At 34.8% G+C, this 16,087-nt stretch overlaps 1 protein-coding gene across 2 annotated transcripts in view; it reads right to left on the reverse strand.

The window, feature by feature from the left end:
- SHPRH (SNF2 histone linker PHD RING helicase) overlaps positions 1 to 16,087 on the reverse strand; it is a 92,517-nt gene that overhangs the window by 62,614 nt on the left and 13,816 nt on the right. For both annotated transcript variants that reach the window (XM_041744076.1, XM_041744077.1), the window contains exons 5-11: positions 13,790 to 13,868; positions 12,762 to 12,912; positions 11,651 to 11,759; positions 10,785 to 11,041; positions 7,954 to 8,613; positions 3,130 to 3,381; positions 2,217 to 2,295 (exon numbers count right to left, since the gene is read on the reverse strand). In XM_041744076.1, the coding sequence (XP_041600010.1) occupies positions 2,217 to 2,295; positions 3,130 to 3,381; positions 7,954 to 8,613; positions 10,785 to 11,041; positions 11,651 to 11,759; positions 12,762 to 12,912; positions 13,790 to 13,868 (1,587 nt within the window). The remainder of the gene's footprint in view (positions 1 to 2,216; positions 2,296 to 3,129; positions 3,382 to 7,953; positions 8,614 to 10,784; positions 11,042 to 11,650; positions 11,760 to 12,761; positions 12,913 to 13,789; positions 13,869 to 16,087) is intronic.

Below are 16,087 nucleotides of genomic sequence, written 5' to 3' on the forward strand. Positions count from 1 at the left end.
GTCATCATCATAATTGTGTAAATAGATTCATGGGGATATATGTAGGTAAAACGTTGACAAATTTTATATTTTAAATATTTACAGTTTTATTGTATGTCATTTATACCTCAATAAAGCTGTAGAGACATTTCTCCAAAGACATACAGACTTTGGAAGGTCAACATACACATGAAAAGATGCTAACATCACTTATCATTAGGGAAATGCAAATCAAAACCACAATATCACCTCACACCAGTCAGAATGGCTACAATCAAAACCACAACAAACACAGTGTGAGCAAGGATGTGGAGAAAAAGAAAATCTTGTGCACTGTTGGTAGGAATGCAAACTGGTGCAGCCACTGTGGAAAAGAGTATGAAGTTCCTCAAAAAATGAAAAATAGAATTATATGATCCAGCAATTCCACTACTGGGTATTTACCCCCCTAAAAAAACAAACACTTATTCAAAAAGCTATATATCCCTGCATTACTGCAGGATTATTTACAACAGCCAAATTATGGAAGCAACTCAAGTGTTCATTGATAGGTGGGTGAATGGATAAAGAAGATGTAATATATACACTGGAATATTACTCAGCCATAAAAAAGAATGAAATCCTGCCACATGCAACATGAATGGATCTAGAGGGTATATAATGCTAAGTGAAATAAGTCAGAAAAAGATAAACATTATAGGATTTAACTCCTATGTGTAATTTAAGAAACAAAACAAATGAACAAAGAAAAAAAAGACAACAAAACAGACTCTTAAATATAGAGAATAAACTGATAGTTACCAGAGGGGAGGTGGGTGGAGGGATGAGTGAGATGGTAAAGGGGATTAAGAGTACACTTACTGTGATGAACACTGAGCAATGTATATATACAAATACTGAATCACTACACTGTACACCTAAAACTAATATAACACTATATGATAATTATACTGGAATTAAAAAAAATTACTCAAGAATTTGTTACGTGGTGTAAGTGCTTAAATACCTCTCAATACCTTATGTATCCAAAATAACCTAACCAGGAAACTGAGTAATTACTGTTATATTCTTTCAATGTTAAAATTAGAAAAATGTAACTCTGACAGTCATTTTCTTTTTCTTGTACCCTCTCAGCTAACTTTTGAACCTAATAAAATCTTATTAACAACTAAACACTTAAAATTTGGGCAATTTCCAAATGTAATAGCAGACCACTAAATTTGGCCTTTTAATTAGCCTGATATTATTGATAAATTATGCAAATATTTAAACACATAGTTAAAATCTTCCTAGAAAACATTTTGCCCCTAAAAATAATTTAAAAATTAGTTTTTCAGATCATAGTAATGAATACTAAAGATATTTTTATCTTAAAAAATGGTAAGTTAAAAAAAATGGTAAGTTAACTTGTTGAAAACAATGTATGAAAACCTGAATTTCAGTAAATTTTTTTTAAAAAGAAACATAAGTTTTGAGGATGAACATTTGCCACAGGGCTTTAAGAATATCTACATTTTATAACTACATTTTAATAACAGCTTTTCTGAAAATTTATTATGTAAAACATTTAATACAACTTCTAGTTTTAAATATTCACAACTTGAATGAAATTTGTAATGCCACGTCTGTTTTACAGAAAAAGTTATATGGATGAGATCAATGTAGAGGCAAGAGTTACAACGTGCAAGTGGGAGTGGAGGAGAACCTGACACAATCTAAATGCCCAAGAGGAACAGTTGAAGGAATAATGGTCTAAGTGTATGAGGCGATATTAGAAAGCTATGAACTTTTATAACTCTTACAATTAATAAAATTGTGATCCCACTCTTTATGGATCAGCCAATGAAAATCATGATCCTGATTTTTGTAGACAGAGCCAATTGAAATTAATTCCTTTTCCCTCTCCTCTCTCTCTTGTTAGGCTCTTTCTGTTTTGTACCTACTGCTTTGGAACTCTGACTTCAATTTAGACCTGCATCTTTAGACCTGCTGAGGAGGGCACAATGACTGTTTGACTTATGACTATGGGACTACTCATGGTGTATCTGTCCTCATAGATAAAAACAAAAACCCCCTCAATTTCATTTAAAAAGATAAATGCTTGAGACCACTAGGAATTAAATATAAATATATGTACATCACTTAAGTAAGGATTTTAACAAAGGTTAAACATATATTTTCTTCAAAAAAAGCAAGCTTTAAAAATACATGCCAAATGTGAGGAAAGCACACATTACCCTCCAATCCTCTTTGCACTGGAGTGCCACTGATGCACCAGCGATTAATCCCACTCAAGCGCTGAGCCATTTCTGCAGCCTAATGAGAGAGAAATATGAAATAAAAAAGAAAAGAAAAAAAAGACGGCAAATCAGGAATATGCTTACTCCTAAGAACAGTCCATGAAAAGCTATGCTTCAGGTCAGACATATTCACTCTTATTTAACAGCTATCACACTCAAAGTTAAATGTCAAAATGAATGGGTCATCTTCTAGCAGTGGCTCCCATTAGTAGCAAGCTGCCATGTGCCCTCCTCAAAAGAGGAAGAGTAGTTCAAGTTTGTGTAGAATGAAAAGCCTCCCTGAATGACCGATACATCCCCTAAGACACTCCATTCTTCAGATGTGGACTAATGTACTAATAGATACCATTCATAAATTGAGTTCAGGTTACAAACTGGCCAAAGAAGACAGAATAAAGATATATGATGAACAAAAGCTGAATCAATACTCTGCATTCTAAAGTAGCATGGTCTGTTATGATATGGTCTCTCTGATAAAAAATTGCCGGTTAACTTTGGCCCAAAACTATCAGGACCTATATGATAAGCTTTCCACTTAGCAGAAATGCTTAGAAAAGTCCCTAAACAGAGTTTACTTTCATCTGCACCACACATAAACTGCCATCTTATTGAAATACACATAGGCTCTGCATATAAAGCAATAATTCACCTAGTACCAAAATAATTCCTAAGGGTTATGAAGTTCATGGAACAACAGAAAAGCAAATGTATTGTGTTTAATAGCAAACTTTTTGCCAATATCAGTATTGTGGGTTAATTACACTTAAATTATTAAATTTTTTATGGACAGTTTCCCCAATCTCTTTTTTCTTCTTCCCCAGTGCTCATAAGATTCTGCAGAAATGCTCACTTTCACAGCAGGGCATTCAACCATCTGGGCTTCATCGAGGCAAATCCTCCACCACTCCACAGCTACTAGGGGGCTGGGAATGGCCATATAGCGCTTCTGGTTCCGTAAGCGACGTCCATCCTCACTATTGCTGTGTGGGATATCTACATAGTTTAGTTCTGAACGAAGGACATCATAGGTAATGATAACTATATCCTGTTCAGCCAAAAAATGAGGTTGTAAAAAACCATCTTTCTTCACTCCTTGGTATACCTAGGAAATAATCACCACAGATAGAATTATTGCAGAAAGGCTCATCAAAGATAACTAAAATACTCATTCCTTTATATCTTTACTGAGCTCTATTTGTTTAGTACCAGACATGCTATGAGATATATTCTCAACATGCCTAGAGAAAGATACATTTTAGGGTGGAAGACCAATGACATAAGCAATGTGAAAGGAAATGTAACAGAAGTAAAAGTGGTAGCACAGTGGAAAGACCAATGTTGGAGCTGAGAAGGTAAGTTCAGAGAGGAGTGAAAATTTGAGGTGGATCTTGAAGAACACTTAGGAGTTCTCCCAGGGGGAGCAAGAAGAAAAAGGTAGGTAGTGCAAAAGCACAAAGGTACGAAAAAGTAGAACAGTAAGAGCTATAATTTACTGAATATCTTTTATATTTCGGACACCATGCTAAGCTTTAACTCTTATCTTCAATAACAATCTTGTTCGTAGTTGTTATTACTCCTATCCTACACATATGAAACATCAAGTTTCTTGCTCAAAACTGGCAGAGTCTAGATTCAAAGCAAGGGCTATCTACCTTACAAAACAGAGCTCCTCAATGGCACAGATGGGTGTTTTACTTACTACTATATTCTTTTTCCATGTCTATAAGCAGTAGCTGAAATATCAAAAACCTTAAGTAACATTTGTGTGGAAAGAACAAAGGGAGTGAAGAACACTAACATCAAAAACTCAAAACTTGGACAGCCTGGGTGGCTCAGTGGTTTAGTACCTGCTTTCGGCCCAGGGCATGATCCTGGAGACCTGGGATCGAATCCCACATCAGGCTCCCTGCATGGACTCTGCTTCTCCCTCTGCCTGTGTCTCTGCCTCTCTCTCTCTCTCTCTCTCTCTCTCGATGTGTCTCATGAATAAATAAATTAAAATCTTAAAAAAAAAAAAACCCACCCTCAAAACTCAACAAAATGGGTTTAGAGGAAACATCTCAACATAGTAAAGACCGTATATGACAACACACAGCTAACATCGTACTCAATGGTGAAAAACTGAAAGCTTTCCCTCTAGGGTCAAGAGTACGACAAGGGTATCTATTTTCACCACTTTTATTCAACATAGTCCTGAAAGTCCTAGCTGCAGCAATCAGATGAGAAAAAGAAATAAAACACACCCAAACTGGTCCAAATTATTAAGAAGGGAGTTTAACTGTCACTATTATCAGATGGCATAATTGTATATATATAGAAAACCCTAAAGATTCCACCTAAAAACTATCAGAACCAATTAGTGAATTTGGTAAAGTTACAGGATACAAAACTAATATACAGAGATCTTTTGTACTTCTCTACACTAATAATTAGGAAATTAGGAAAGAGAAATTAGGAAAATGATCACTTTTACAATTATATCACAAAGAAAATAATACTAGAAATAATTTTAACCAAGAAGGTGAAATACCTATTATCTGAAAACTGTAAGACACTGAAGACAAAAACTGAAGATGAAACACACAAACGGAAAGATAAACCATGCTTATGCATTAAAACAATTAATATTGTTAAAATATCCATAGTACCCAAAGCAATCTACAGATTCAGTGCAATCCCTATCAGAATACCAATAGCATTTTTTCACAGAACTAGAACAAATAATCCTCAAAACTGGTATGGAACCATAGAAAGCCTTGAATAGTCAAAGCAATCCTGCAAGAGCTGAAGGTAACACAATCCTCGACTTCAAGATATACTGGAGAGCTGTAGTAATCAAGAGTATGGTACTGGCACAAAAAGAAAAACAAAGAGCAATGGAACAAGACAGCCCAGAAATAAACCCATACTTATATGGTTAGTTTATCTATGATAAAAGGGCAAGAATATACAATGGAGAAAAGATAGTATCTTCAATAAATGGGTGCTGGGAAAACTGGACAGCTACATGCAAACAAATAAAAGTGATCCACTTTCTTATACCATATAAAAATTAACTCAAAATAGAATAAAAAATCTAAATGTGAGAGTTGAAACCATAAAACTCCTAAAAGAAAACACTGGCAGTCACCTCTTAGAAGTTGGCCTGGCAACTTCAGGCAAGGGAAACAAAAACAAAAGTAAACTACTGACACTGAAGCAAAACAGAAACCTTAAACACAGCAAAGAACACCATCAAAACAAAAGGCAGGGCAGCCCTGGTGGCTCAGCGGTTTAGCGCCGCTTTCAGTCCAGGTCCTGATCCTGGAGACCCGGGATCGAGTCCTATGTCGGGCTCCCTGCGTGGAGCCTGCTTCTCCCTCTGCTTGTGTCTCTGCCTCTCTCTCTCTCTCTCTCTCTCTCTCTCTCTGTCTGTCTCTCTCGTGAATAAATAAATAAAATATTAAAAAAAAAAAAAAAAAAACGGGATCCCTGGGTGGCGCAGCGGTTTGGCGCCTGCCTTTGGCCCAGGGCGCGATCCTGGAGACCCGGGATCGAATCCCACGTCGGGCTCCCGGTGCATGGAGCCTGCTTCTCCCTCTGCCTGTGTCTCTGCCTCTCTCTCTCTCTGTGACTATCATAAATAAATAAAAATTAAAAAAAAAAAAGCCAAAAAGGCAATCCAGTGAATGGGAAAGATATTTGCAAGTGATATATCCATTAAGGAGTTAATATCCAAAATATATAAAGAACTTATATAGCTTTACATAAAAAAAAAAAGATATGATTAAAAAATGGGCAGAGGATCTGAACAGACATTTCTCCAAAGAAGATATACAGATGGCCAACAGACACATAAAAAAGATGCTCGACATCACTAAACAGAAATGCAAATCAAACAACGAGGTATCACCTCACACTGGTCAGAATGACTAGTATCAAAAAGATAAGAACTAACAAGCATTGGTGAAGATATGGAGAAGAGGAAATTCTCTAGTGCACTGTGGGTGGGAATGTAAACTGCTGCAACCACTGTAGAAAATAGTTTGAAAGTTCCCACCAAAATTAAAAAAGAGAAATACTGGGCAGCCTGGGTGGCTTAGCAGTTTAGCACCACCTTCAGCCCCGTGCGGGATCCTGGAGACCTGGGATCGAGTCCTGTGTCGGGCTCCCTGCATGGAGCCTGCTTCTCCCTCTGCCTCTCCCTCTGCCTCTCTCTGTGTCTCATGAATAAATAAATAAAATCTTTAAAACAAACAAACCCAGAAATACTATATACTATATGATCCAGTAATTCCACTATTTACCCAAAGAAAATGAAAACACTAATTTGAAAATACAGTCACCCCTAGGTTTATTGCAGTATTATTTACAATAGCCAAGTTATGGAAGCAACCTGTGTTCACTGACACAGATGACAGATGGACAGATAAAAAAGATATGGTGTATAAAAATATTAGTTGAATATTAGTTATAAAAAAGAGTAAGATCTTTCCATTTGTGACAATATGAGCCTTGAGGTATTAGGCGTGATGAAGTAAGTCAGAGAAAGAAAGATAAACCCATATTTCATTTATATGTGGAACCCTAAAAAACCAAATGAATAAACATAAAGTATAACTAGTGAGAACAAACTGGTGGTTAGCAGAGCAGAGGGAATTGAGGGGGTGGGTGAAATAGGTGAACGGAATTAAGAAGTACAGAGTTCTAGTCCTTTTTTTTTAAGGTTTTTTTTATAATTTATTTATTCATGAGAGACACAGAGAGAGAGAGAGAGAAAAAAAAAAAAAAAACAGAGAGAGAGGCACAGACACAGGCAGAGGAAGAAGCATGCTCCATTGAATGCAGGGAGCCTGACATGGGACTCGATACCGGGTCTCCAGGACCACACCCTGGGTTGAAGGAAGTGCTGAAACACTGAGCCACCCAGGCTGCCTCAGAGTTCTAGTTCTAAGATATGTAAGTCACCAGGATGAAAAATACAGTATAGGTAATATAATCAATAATACTGTAATAACACTGCATGGTGACAGATAACTACACTTACCATGTTGAGTATAGCTTAACATATAGAATTGTCAATTCACTGTTACATACTTAAAATTAATAGAACCCTGTATGTCAATTATACTTCAATAAAAAAAGAAATACTAACATTAGTAAATTACAACGTACTATGTACCAGCACTTTTTATCAAATCATTTAATCTTCAAAGTATGTGAGGGTGTACTATTTTTAGAACTTAGCACAATTCTTAGTATATTGTAGGTGCTCAATAACTGTTGAATGAGTAAATTCTTATTTTTACAGATACAGTGAGGCATCAGAGGATGATTCTGGAGCTAAGAGGTAGAGATCAGACAAGTAGCTACTGTTAAACACAATGGTGCCTTTGGACTGCATTTCTGTCTGAGAGTATAAATGCATATATGAAGTCTTTTTTGTTTACATGATGAATTTTTTCAAAAGCTTTCACATCTTTTCACTCAAAGTGCCTGATGTCAGACAAGAATATAGAATCCACTCTTTCATTTCATTTTCATTTCTCGTTTTCCTTTTCAAGTTCTGACTTCATATTATCTCATTAAGTTAATTTTTGGGATAAAGAACAAAGTGACAAAGATTATGAAACTTATCACAAGGAAGCAAAAACTAACATTTTCCTATCCCTTTTAAGAGCCCAAACTGCCTTACCAAGACTCGAAGAGATGATGACCTCACATGCCTGTTGATTTCATCCACCCACTGATGACAGATGGAACTGGGTGAGATGATCAGAGTTGCTCTTGTTGATACTGGTTCCATTGCAACAAGACAGTGGGGACAGTAAAAAGGTTTAATCTTCAGATTCTTCTCTTCATAATTCACACATTTTGCATGTTGCCACAGGTGGCATTTCAGGCACTGAACACGAGGTTTACGGTCTACCTGGTCAAGTTCACCACATATGCATTCAAAGCGATAATCAGAGGAATTACAGGGACTCAAGATAGTAGATTGCGGCACATCACCATCAGCAGGGTTTAGAGATTCAGCTTGGTCCTCAGCTGCATGTTCTTGCTTGCCTTCAAAGATACATGCACTTTCAGATGTGGCAACATCAGTAATTCCAGAGTCATTGGTAGCTGGACAGTGATCTTGTGAACTGAGATTAATGTTAGGCTGACCTTTTCCCTTTTTTGTGGATGTAACAGGCTTTTTCCTGAATTTACTACGATTTCTCCGAGCCTTATAATAATAATAGTAAGGATCATCATCATCATCAGATGTGTTTGATGGCAAGTATTCAGAATCTGTGTCTTTGCTCCCTGATTTTCTGGATTCTTTCTGAATTTTCCTTGGACTCCCTACTGCCTAAGGAAAATAAATTGATTTCAAATGATTACATTTCTGAAATTATATTCCCAACCTTACTTATAAGTTTTCCATAAAAGCCCAACAGTCATTCTTTGATACCATTTTCCCAGAGGAGAATCATTCCTGATCAGTGGCTTTCAATCTGCCCTCTGTAGTCTCTAGGTCTAAAAAAGGGAGGCTCCATTATGGTAAAGTAAAATTTGAAGACAATAAAAATTAGAAAGGTAGTATATTGAAATTAACCTCTTATAATTTATAGTTTGTCTAAACCTATAAAAGACTGCAGTTTTTATAATACATAAATAGACAAACTAGGATCATTATAAACATACCAAGCACTAAGACATAGCATTTAAATAAAGTGAAAATTAATCTACTAGTTACTACAATTAGCAAATAAATTCCTTTTTTCTCCTTTCTACCGGTGTCCCTTCCTGAAATTTTTTACTGAATGCCAATTCTGTGCCAGGTATAGTGCTAGATGCTGGGGATACAAATACAAGAAATACTTAATTCGTGGTCTCCAAAGGGGTCAATTGGAAATGGGAGAATAATAACAAGTGAAACAATGGTATAGGAATGTGTAAGAGGGTATGTAACAGAGGGGCTGTGACGGAGAGGTAGGCACTAGCAATAGCGCCCTAGAAGTGATATAAGAACTGAGATTGGGGAATCCCTGGATGGCTCAGCGGTTTAGTGCCACCTTCAGCCCCGGGTGTGATCCTGGAGTCCCGGGATCGAATCCCACGTCAGGCTCCCTGCATGGAGCCTGCTTATCCCTCTGCCTGTGTCTCTGCCTCTCTCTCTCAATCTCTCATGAATAAATAAATAAAATCTTAAAAAAAAAAAAAAAAAAGAACTGAGATTGAACAGAGGAGTTGGAACACTTAAAATTAAGTGAATGGTTTTAATTGAAGATTTTCCTTTTGAGATGCCTGGGTGGCTCAGCAGTTGAGCATCTGCCTTTGGCTCAGGGTGTAATCCCAGTTCGAGAATTGAGTCATGCATTGGGCTCCTTGCAGGGAGCCTGTCTCTCCCTCTGCCCGTGTCACTGCCTCTCTCTCTGTGTCTCTCATGAATAACTAAATAAATAAAATCTTAAAAATAAAAAAAAAAAAAGAAAAGAAAAAGATTTTTCTTTCCTGGTGACAAATGGATTACTAGAGCACAGAAAATCTTTGTAGCATTCTAATCTAGAGAGGGAAATGCTGGAGTCTCCCTACTCCAGAAAGTGAACTTTTTAATCTGCCATTTCTTTCACAGTAGACAAGCTGGTTGTCCTAATCTTTGACTTATTGTATTAGTCTTTATCTGATTTATTTATTTAAAGTTAGTTTACTGAGCAGCCTGGGTGGCTCAGTGGTTTAGCACCTGCCTTCAGCCCAGGGCCTGATCCTGGAGACCCGGGATTGAGTCCCACATCAGGCTCCCTGCATGGAGCCTGCTTCTCCCTCTGCCTGTGCCTCTGCCTCTCTCTGTCTCTCTGTCTTCTCTCTCATGAATAAATAAAATATTAAAAAAAAATAAAGTTAGTTTATTCATTCATTTATTTATGGTAATCTCTATAACCAATGCTCACGCTATTCTGATTGATTCAGTCAAGCCCCCTTTACCTGATTTAATAGCTATGTAACCAATTTTTTAAATGCAATTTGAAATTAAGAGCCCCAAAAAGCAATTTTATAACAAAATGTAAAAATTTCCTAAGATGATATGAGAAAAATAAGAATCTATATAAAAAACTGAAAATGTATATAAAGAGCTAAGCAAATGTAAGGTATCTAATATTTTTAAACTACAGATGTTTTTAACTGCTGACAATAGCATGATGAGGATAGAGCTGCTTATTTTTTCTCTTTAAAAAATATATTCTTTAGAGTTATTTTAAACCCTATAATATGCTTAACCCACTAATATAATTCATCCAGTAAATATTTATTGGGTATGTGCTATGTGCCAAGCACTCTTCTCTGGGCTTAGTAAACAAAATAATATTTCTACTCTGGTGAAACTTATATTCAGGAAGTAGAAAAGATAAGTCACAGCCATATGTGATTATTTTAGTTTGTTTTTTACCTTTAGTGTCTAAGAGCCTCAGTATCAAATGGGATCTATTCAATGCCTTCTATAAGGCATCACAAACAGTAACTTAACAAATGTTCTGTTACCTGCTTTTTTGTTTTATCATATATATCCTCTTCCTTGTAATTCTTCCCCAATGTAAAAGTTCCAGAAAAACCATGGCCTTTGATCTGTTTCACAAGACCTTCAAAAATTAAACATTTCAGCATCCGTTTCAGAAGACTCCTGTTCCGCTGAACATCATATCTATATATAGAACTGACATATTTATAGATGGAAAGGATGGAAACTCCTTTTTTTCCATTCATTTCTTTCACAGCTGTCAGGATCATCACACGTGTAGCTATATGCAAAAGGATATGCTAGCTCAGTCAAAATAATTAAAATCAAAAAACACAACACAGTTAAATGCATTGAGAACTAAGTTGAGAAAATATAAAGCAAAGATTTATTGGAGATATATTGCTTGTGTATCATCATTTTGAAGAATATGTAATAAGTTTATCTCAATACATTAATAAATTATTATAGAAATAACTTAAGGAAGAATTATTCTTTAATTTGTTAACCTTAGAAAGCAACTATCATTTAAAATTGTATTTTAAAAAACCTCTCACAATTATCTATATACATGCTACCTAAGGGAAATATTCATTTGCTAGAAGAATTTGAAGTAACTATGACTGAGAATAAATAAAACCTGGATTAAACTGTAAGATTAAGAAATTCAAATATAAAAGACTAAATAAGAACTATCTAGACTAAAAAAAAATCAAATGAAAGAATAAATCTTTACTTTTGTTAAGACTTGTAATTGACTCCATTTATACAAAGTATAAATGACTATGAAAACAATTCTTAACAATTACAATATAGCTCTATACAAGGAATGAAAGAACTATCACAAAGATGACTGTAAAAAAGGTATTTTCTTTAAAGATTTCATACTTACGGGGGCACTGAACTTTTTCTTTTGGTTCAAATTCCATATTCTGGGTTTCTGTGTTTTTTACTTTTCCTCCAGAATAATGTGATGGAATGAAATAATTCACCACTTTTCCCTGATATAAACAACATTCAGTAGTCACACAGTGCTTTGTTTTAAGTAATTGGGATTGCTTATTAAAATTAACCCTCCTTCTACTAAGGAGATGCAAGAGAGTTGTAAAAAATGATGAAAGAGCTAGAATGCTATTCATACATACAAACCTTTTTTTTTTTTTTTTTTTTTTTTTAATATCTCAGGGCTTACTGCTGGCCATCACTTTTAAAAACTGTTATCTTAAATTACCCAAATGTTAAGTGTAGAACTTCTAAAATTACCTTTTAAAGGCTTGTTTAAGTATGGAATTAATATAGAAGTTACCGACAATTAAAACTATATATTCTAACATTTTTCTTTTTTACAATTAAATAGGTATTTTCTATTCCATACTCAAATCTATAAAGTTAACTTTAACTTTGCAAATCTGACCCTATCAGAAGATCACATTATCATTAAAGTTGTGAGCACCATGGGCCCTACAAGTAATCAATTATGTCCTTAACTAGTGTGGTGTTGCTTTTAGATCTGGTTATTTGAAATTATGAGCTACATTTGTCTCAGGGCACCCTCATAAACTCTAAAATTTATATTTTTAAACACAATTATATATTTTGGAATGAGGACTTAAGAGTTTGATTCATTTAGCAATCTATTAATCAATCATTAGATTCTATGATTTACATATCTGAGATCTGTACAATTAAAAAAAAAATCACTCAAAAATATTTAGTGGTAATATGGAAGCTTGTAGTACTGGCAAAATATTCAATGAACTCACAGTACTTTCCTAAGAGAGCATATCTCCTTCCTAGTTGGCCAATACCACTTACAAAAACCCTGCCAGGTCACAAACATCCTATTATCTGTGCCCACTTGAAGTTAACTAATAACTTGTAAAAATCATTAGCCTCAAAGTAAACTGAAAGTGCTGGCTTAAGTGCCAAGCAAATGTTCGCCATATGATGCTCTTTGAGAACATATGTCCCCTGCTTTCTCAGCACTACAGTACTCCTCCTACCTCAGGAAGAGTGAGAGCATCTTGTTTGACATCTTGTCGAGTATGTGTCAGAATCAGAGCCAAAACCTCCACTGTCTTTCCGAGACCCATCTCATCTGCTAAGATTCCACCAAGCAACTGTGGCCCAGCATTTGGGTAATCACGGATGATGCTAAAGGAAAAAACAAGAAAAACATATCACAGGAATCTAAGTAAAAACTATACTATTCCTAAAGAAAACTGGAAGAAATCCATAAAAGTCTAAGTTTTCTTTAAAATATATCTTAGGGTGAAGCAATCTGAAACCCTAGGTCATAAACAAAGAACTGCGGTAATCAAAAAACTACCCGAGCTGACAACTAAGTCTGTAGAAACAGGAGTGGTACTGGTAAATGCCCATCATTTTTTTCTCTCCTATAAATAACAGGAAACATGTCTGCTTTCTTTCGTGTCTGTGAATAAAAAAAGAGGCCAATAACTACTGATTCACCCATTATGTTATTATATTTAATGATTCCTAAGGCTTTTATAATAGAAATTAATAATGAAAATAGGGGATCCCTGGGTGGCGCAGCGGTTTGGCGCCTGCCTTTGGCCCGGGGCGCGATCCTGGAGACCCGGGATCGAATCCCACATCAGGCTCCCGGTGCATGGAGCCTGCTTCTCCCTCTGCCTGTGTCTCTGCCTCTCTCTCTTTCTCTCTGTATAACTATCATAAATAAATAAAAAAAAAATTAAAAAAAAAAAAAAAGAAAATATAAAAATTGGTCCGTAAGATGACATTTTCACTTAACATTATTATCTCTTTGAATGTCAATAACTAAGCATCTTAAGTCTATTATATATAGCATTCATTTACTGAAAAATGAAAATTACTATTAATTTCTATTTGTTCTACTTCTAAAAAAGGTAAAGATATGAAGTCTAACAGGACTTTAACTTAGTATTCCTTTTAAAGTTATTGTCAAAACTAAAGACATATACTACCAATCTCAAATAGGTTTTCATAATATTTATTTTTAATACCAAGCACAAGAAATTTGTCTTACCAGCCTGTATATGGATTGTAGTAGAGTTTCAAATCCTCAGGTGTAACAATCTCACGCCATAAGAAGTGCAAGGCATTTTCTAAAGAAAAATATAACCATGAGAAAAGTTTCTGTTTGTCTTGCCTTCTGCTAATCACATTAAAATAAAAATAAATTAGCAGTCAGGACACCCTGGAAAGTCACATACACCTGGAAAAGGTTAGGATTTCATTCTTTTCTTCAGATATCTTTCTTACAATTATTCTTCCTTTGCTTTAGATACCACTATTTTTCTAGATAAAGTGTTAAGACAGAAAAACAAAGTGTAGTAAATCACAGAGGATTAACAGGAAAAGAAAACTAGTATATGTGACCAATTCCTACCCAATAAAGGAAAGTAGCTTATCCTTTATAAATCTTTCAAGAAGTTGCCTGAGTTTTTAAATAACTCAACAGACATATGCTAGTGGGTTAATACATTAACCTAAATCAGACCTAACGTTTTACATGGGCTGAGAGGAACAGCTTACTTAACTGAGGAAAAAGTATCTTAAGACACTGAAGTAGAGAATGTATTTCAATCAAAATCTTTCACTATCCTTTCCCTTAATATTTTAAGTCATTTAAACCAACTGCCAAATTAGGAAGTATGTCTCTACCTACCAGTGAAACAGCAAGTAATTTTTTGTTGCCTTCTTTAGGGATTAATAGATGAAGTATGAATAAAGATATATAGGTTTTATAAAATGAAAAAACTAAAAGATAAAAAGCTTCAATTTATGGGAGCCAGAGGGAACATAACTATTAAATGACACATGAGACTGAATCAAGAAAATAAATTCTGTGGAGAAAAAGAATGGATTACTGATTCATGCAGCATAGTTGAATCTCAAAAACATTATGTTGAAAGAGGTCAATTTCTCTCCTGCCTCAGGTGTCCATATTTTGTCAAACTATTTACTGTTTCAAAAACAGGCAAAACTAACTTATGATGGCAGTAGTTGCCTCCTGAAGGGGCTGAAGTAGAACTGACTGGGTCATGAGGGAAGTTTCTGGAGTGACAGAAATATTTCATGTCAACATTGAAAAACAGACGTAAAAGAAATAGGTAAAGTCAATTTTAATAATTTTTTAGCCTAATATAACCACTATATTATCACTTCAACATGTAATCAATATAAAAATTATTAGTGAGATGTTTGGCATCCTTTTTTGTACTATTTGAAATCTGATATATATTTTAAACTTAAAACACATAATTTAGACAGCCATTTCAAGTCTTAAGAGGCAGGGGTGGCTGGTGGCTTTTGAGGAAATTTCGTTCTACGTCTTAATTGGGTCACTGGAGATACTGATGCACAGATTTGTGCAAATTTATCAAACTGTGCCCTTAAGGTCTGTGCATTTTACTGTAAGTTATATCTTAATTACTTAAAAGAAAAGTTATTTCATTTTGAAGAACAAATTGTCTGTGGCACACTTCAGACCTAACAATTTCTTCAATGAATAAATTTGAAGTAAAAATACAGAATGTGAAGACATAAAAATCTATGGATTACAGAAATTTAAGAGACAACAACTAATTCCAATGTATGAATGTTACATGGTTTCAGATCTGAATAAATTATAAGAGGGAAAGAGAAATAGAGAAACAGAGAGAAAGGGGAGAAGAAAGGAAGGTATAGAAGGGAGAGATTCAGTGATATTAAGAAATTACTGGGTTTAAAAAGCCATTATAAGATATATATTTTATATCTGTTTTAAAGGAATCCTTTGTTTTAATAAAATAAACTGAAATATTAGCAGATTAAGTGATATATGAAATGGTTACTTCAGAATAATTTAGAGTATGGAATGAGGGGGAGTGGGAAGAAATTTTGACTATAAATGGATATTTTTTTCCAAAATTAAAAATTAAAAAAAAAAAGAATTTTGTGGAATAAAAAAGTACAAACTAGATCCTATGGGAGAAATAAGAGCTATCCATCATTAAAATAAATCTGTACAGAAAGAAAGAGAGACAGTTGATACTTCACTTTCTAGAATCATACAAAAAAAAAAAAAATCTCACCTGGTGCCTGTCTCTTTAAAGATAATGAATAAAGAAGTGGTATAAATGACTCCCATAAATTCACTTTAAGGAAAACACTTAACAGATAAGATTTTATTATTTATTTTGTGGAGCAAAGAAAATAAATGCAAACCCAGAAGAATTAGTTACACATCACTCTCCCACTTTGGTAAATTTGCTTTCTGTTGCTAATATCCATCATTAAATTATGAAGCCTCTTGCAGATAATTAGCAAGATTCCCATCTGA

This window comes from Vulpes lagopus, chromosome 2 (genome assembly GCF_018345385.1).
Source record: "Vulpes lagopus strain Blue_001 chromosome 2, ASM1834538v1, whole genome shotgun sequence".
Lineage (NCBI taxonomy): Eukaryota > Metazoa > Chordata > Mammalia > Carnivora > Canidae > Vulpes > Vulpes lagopus.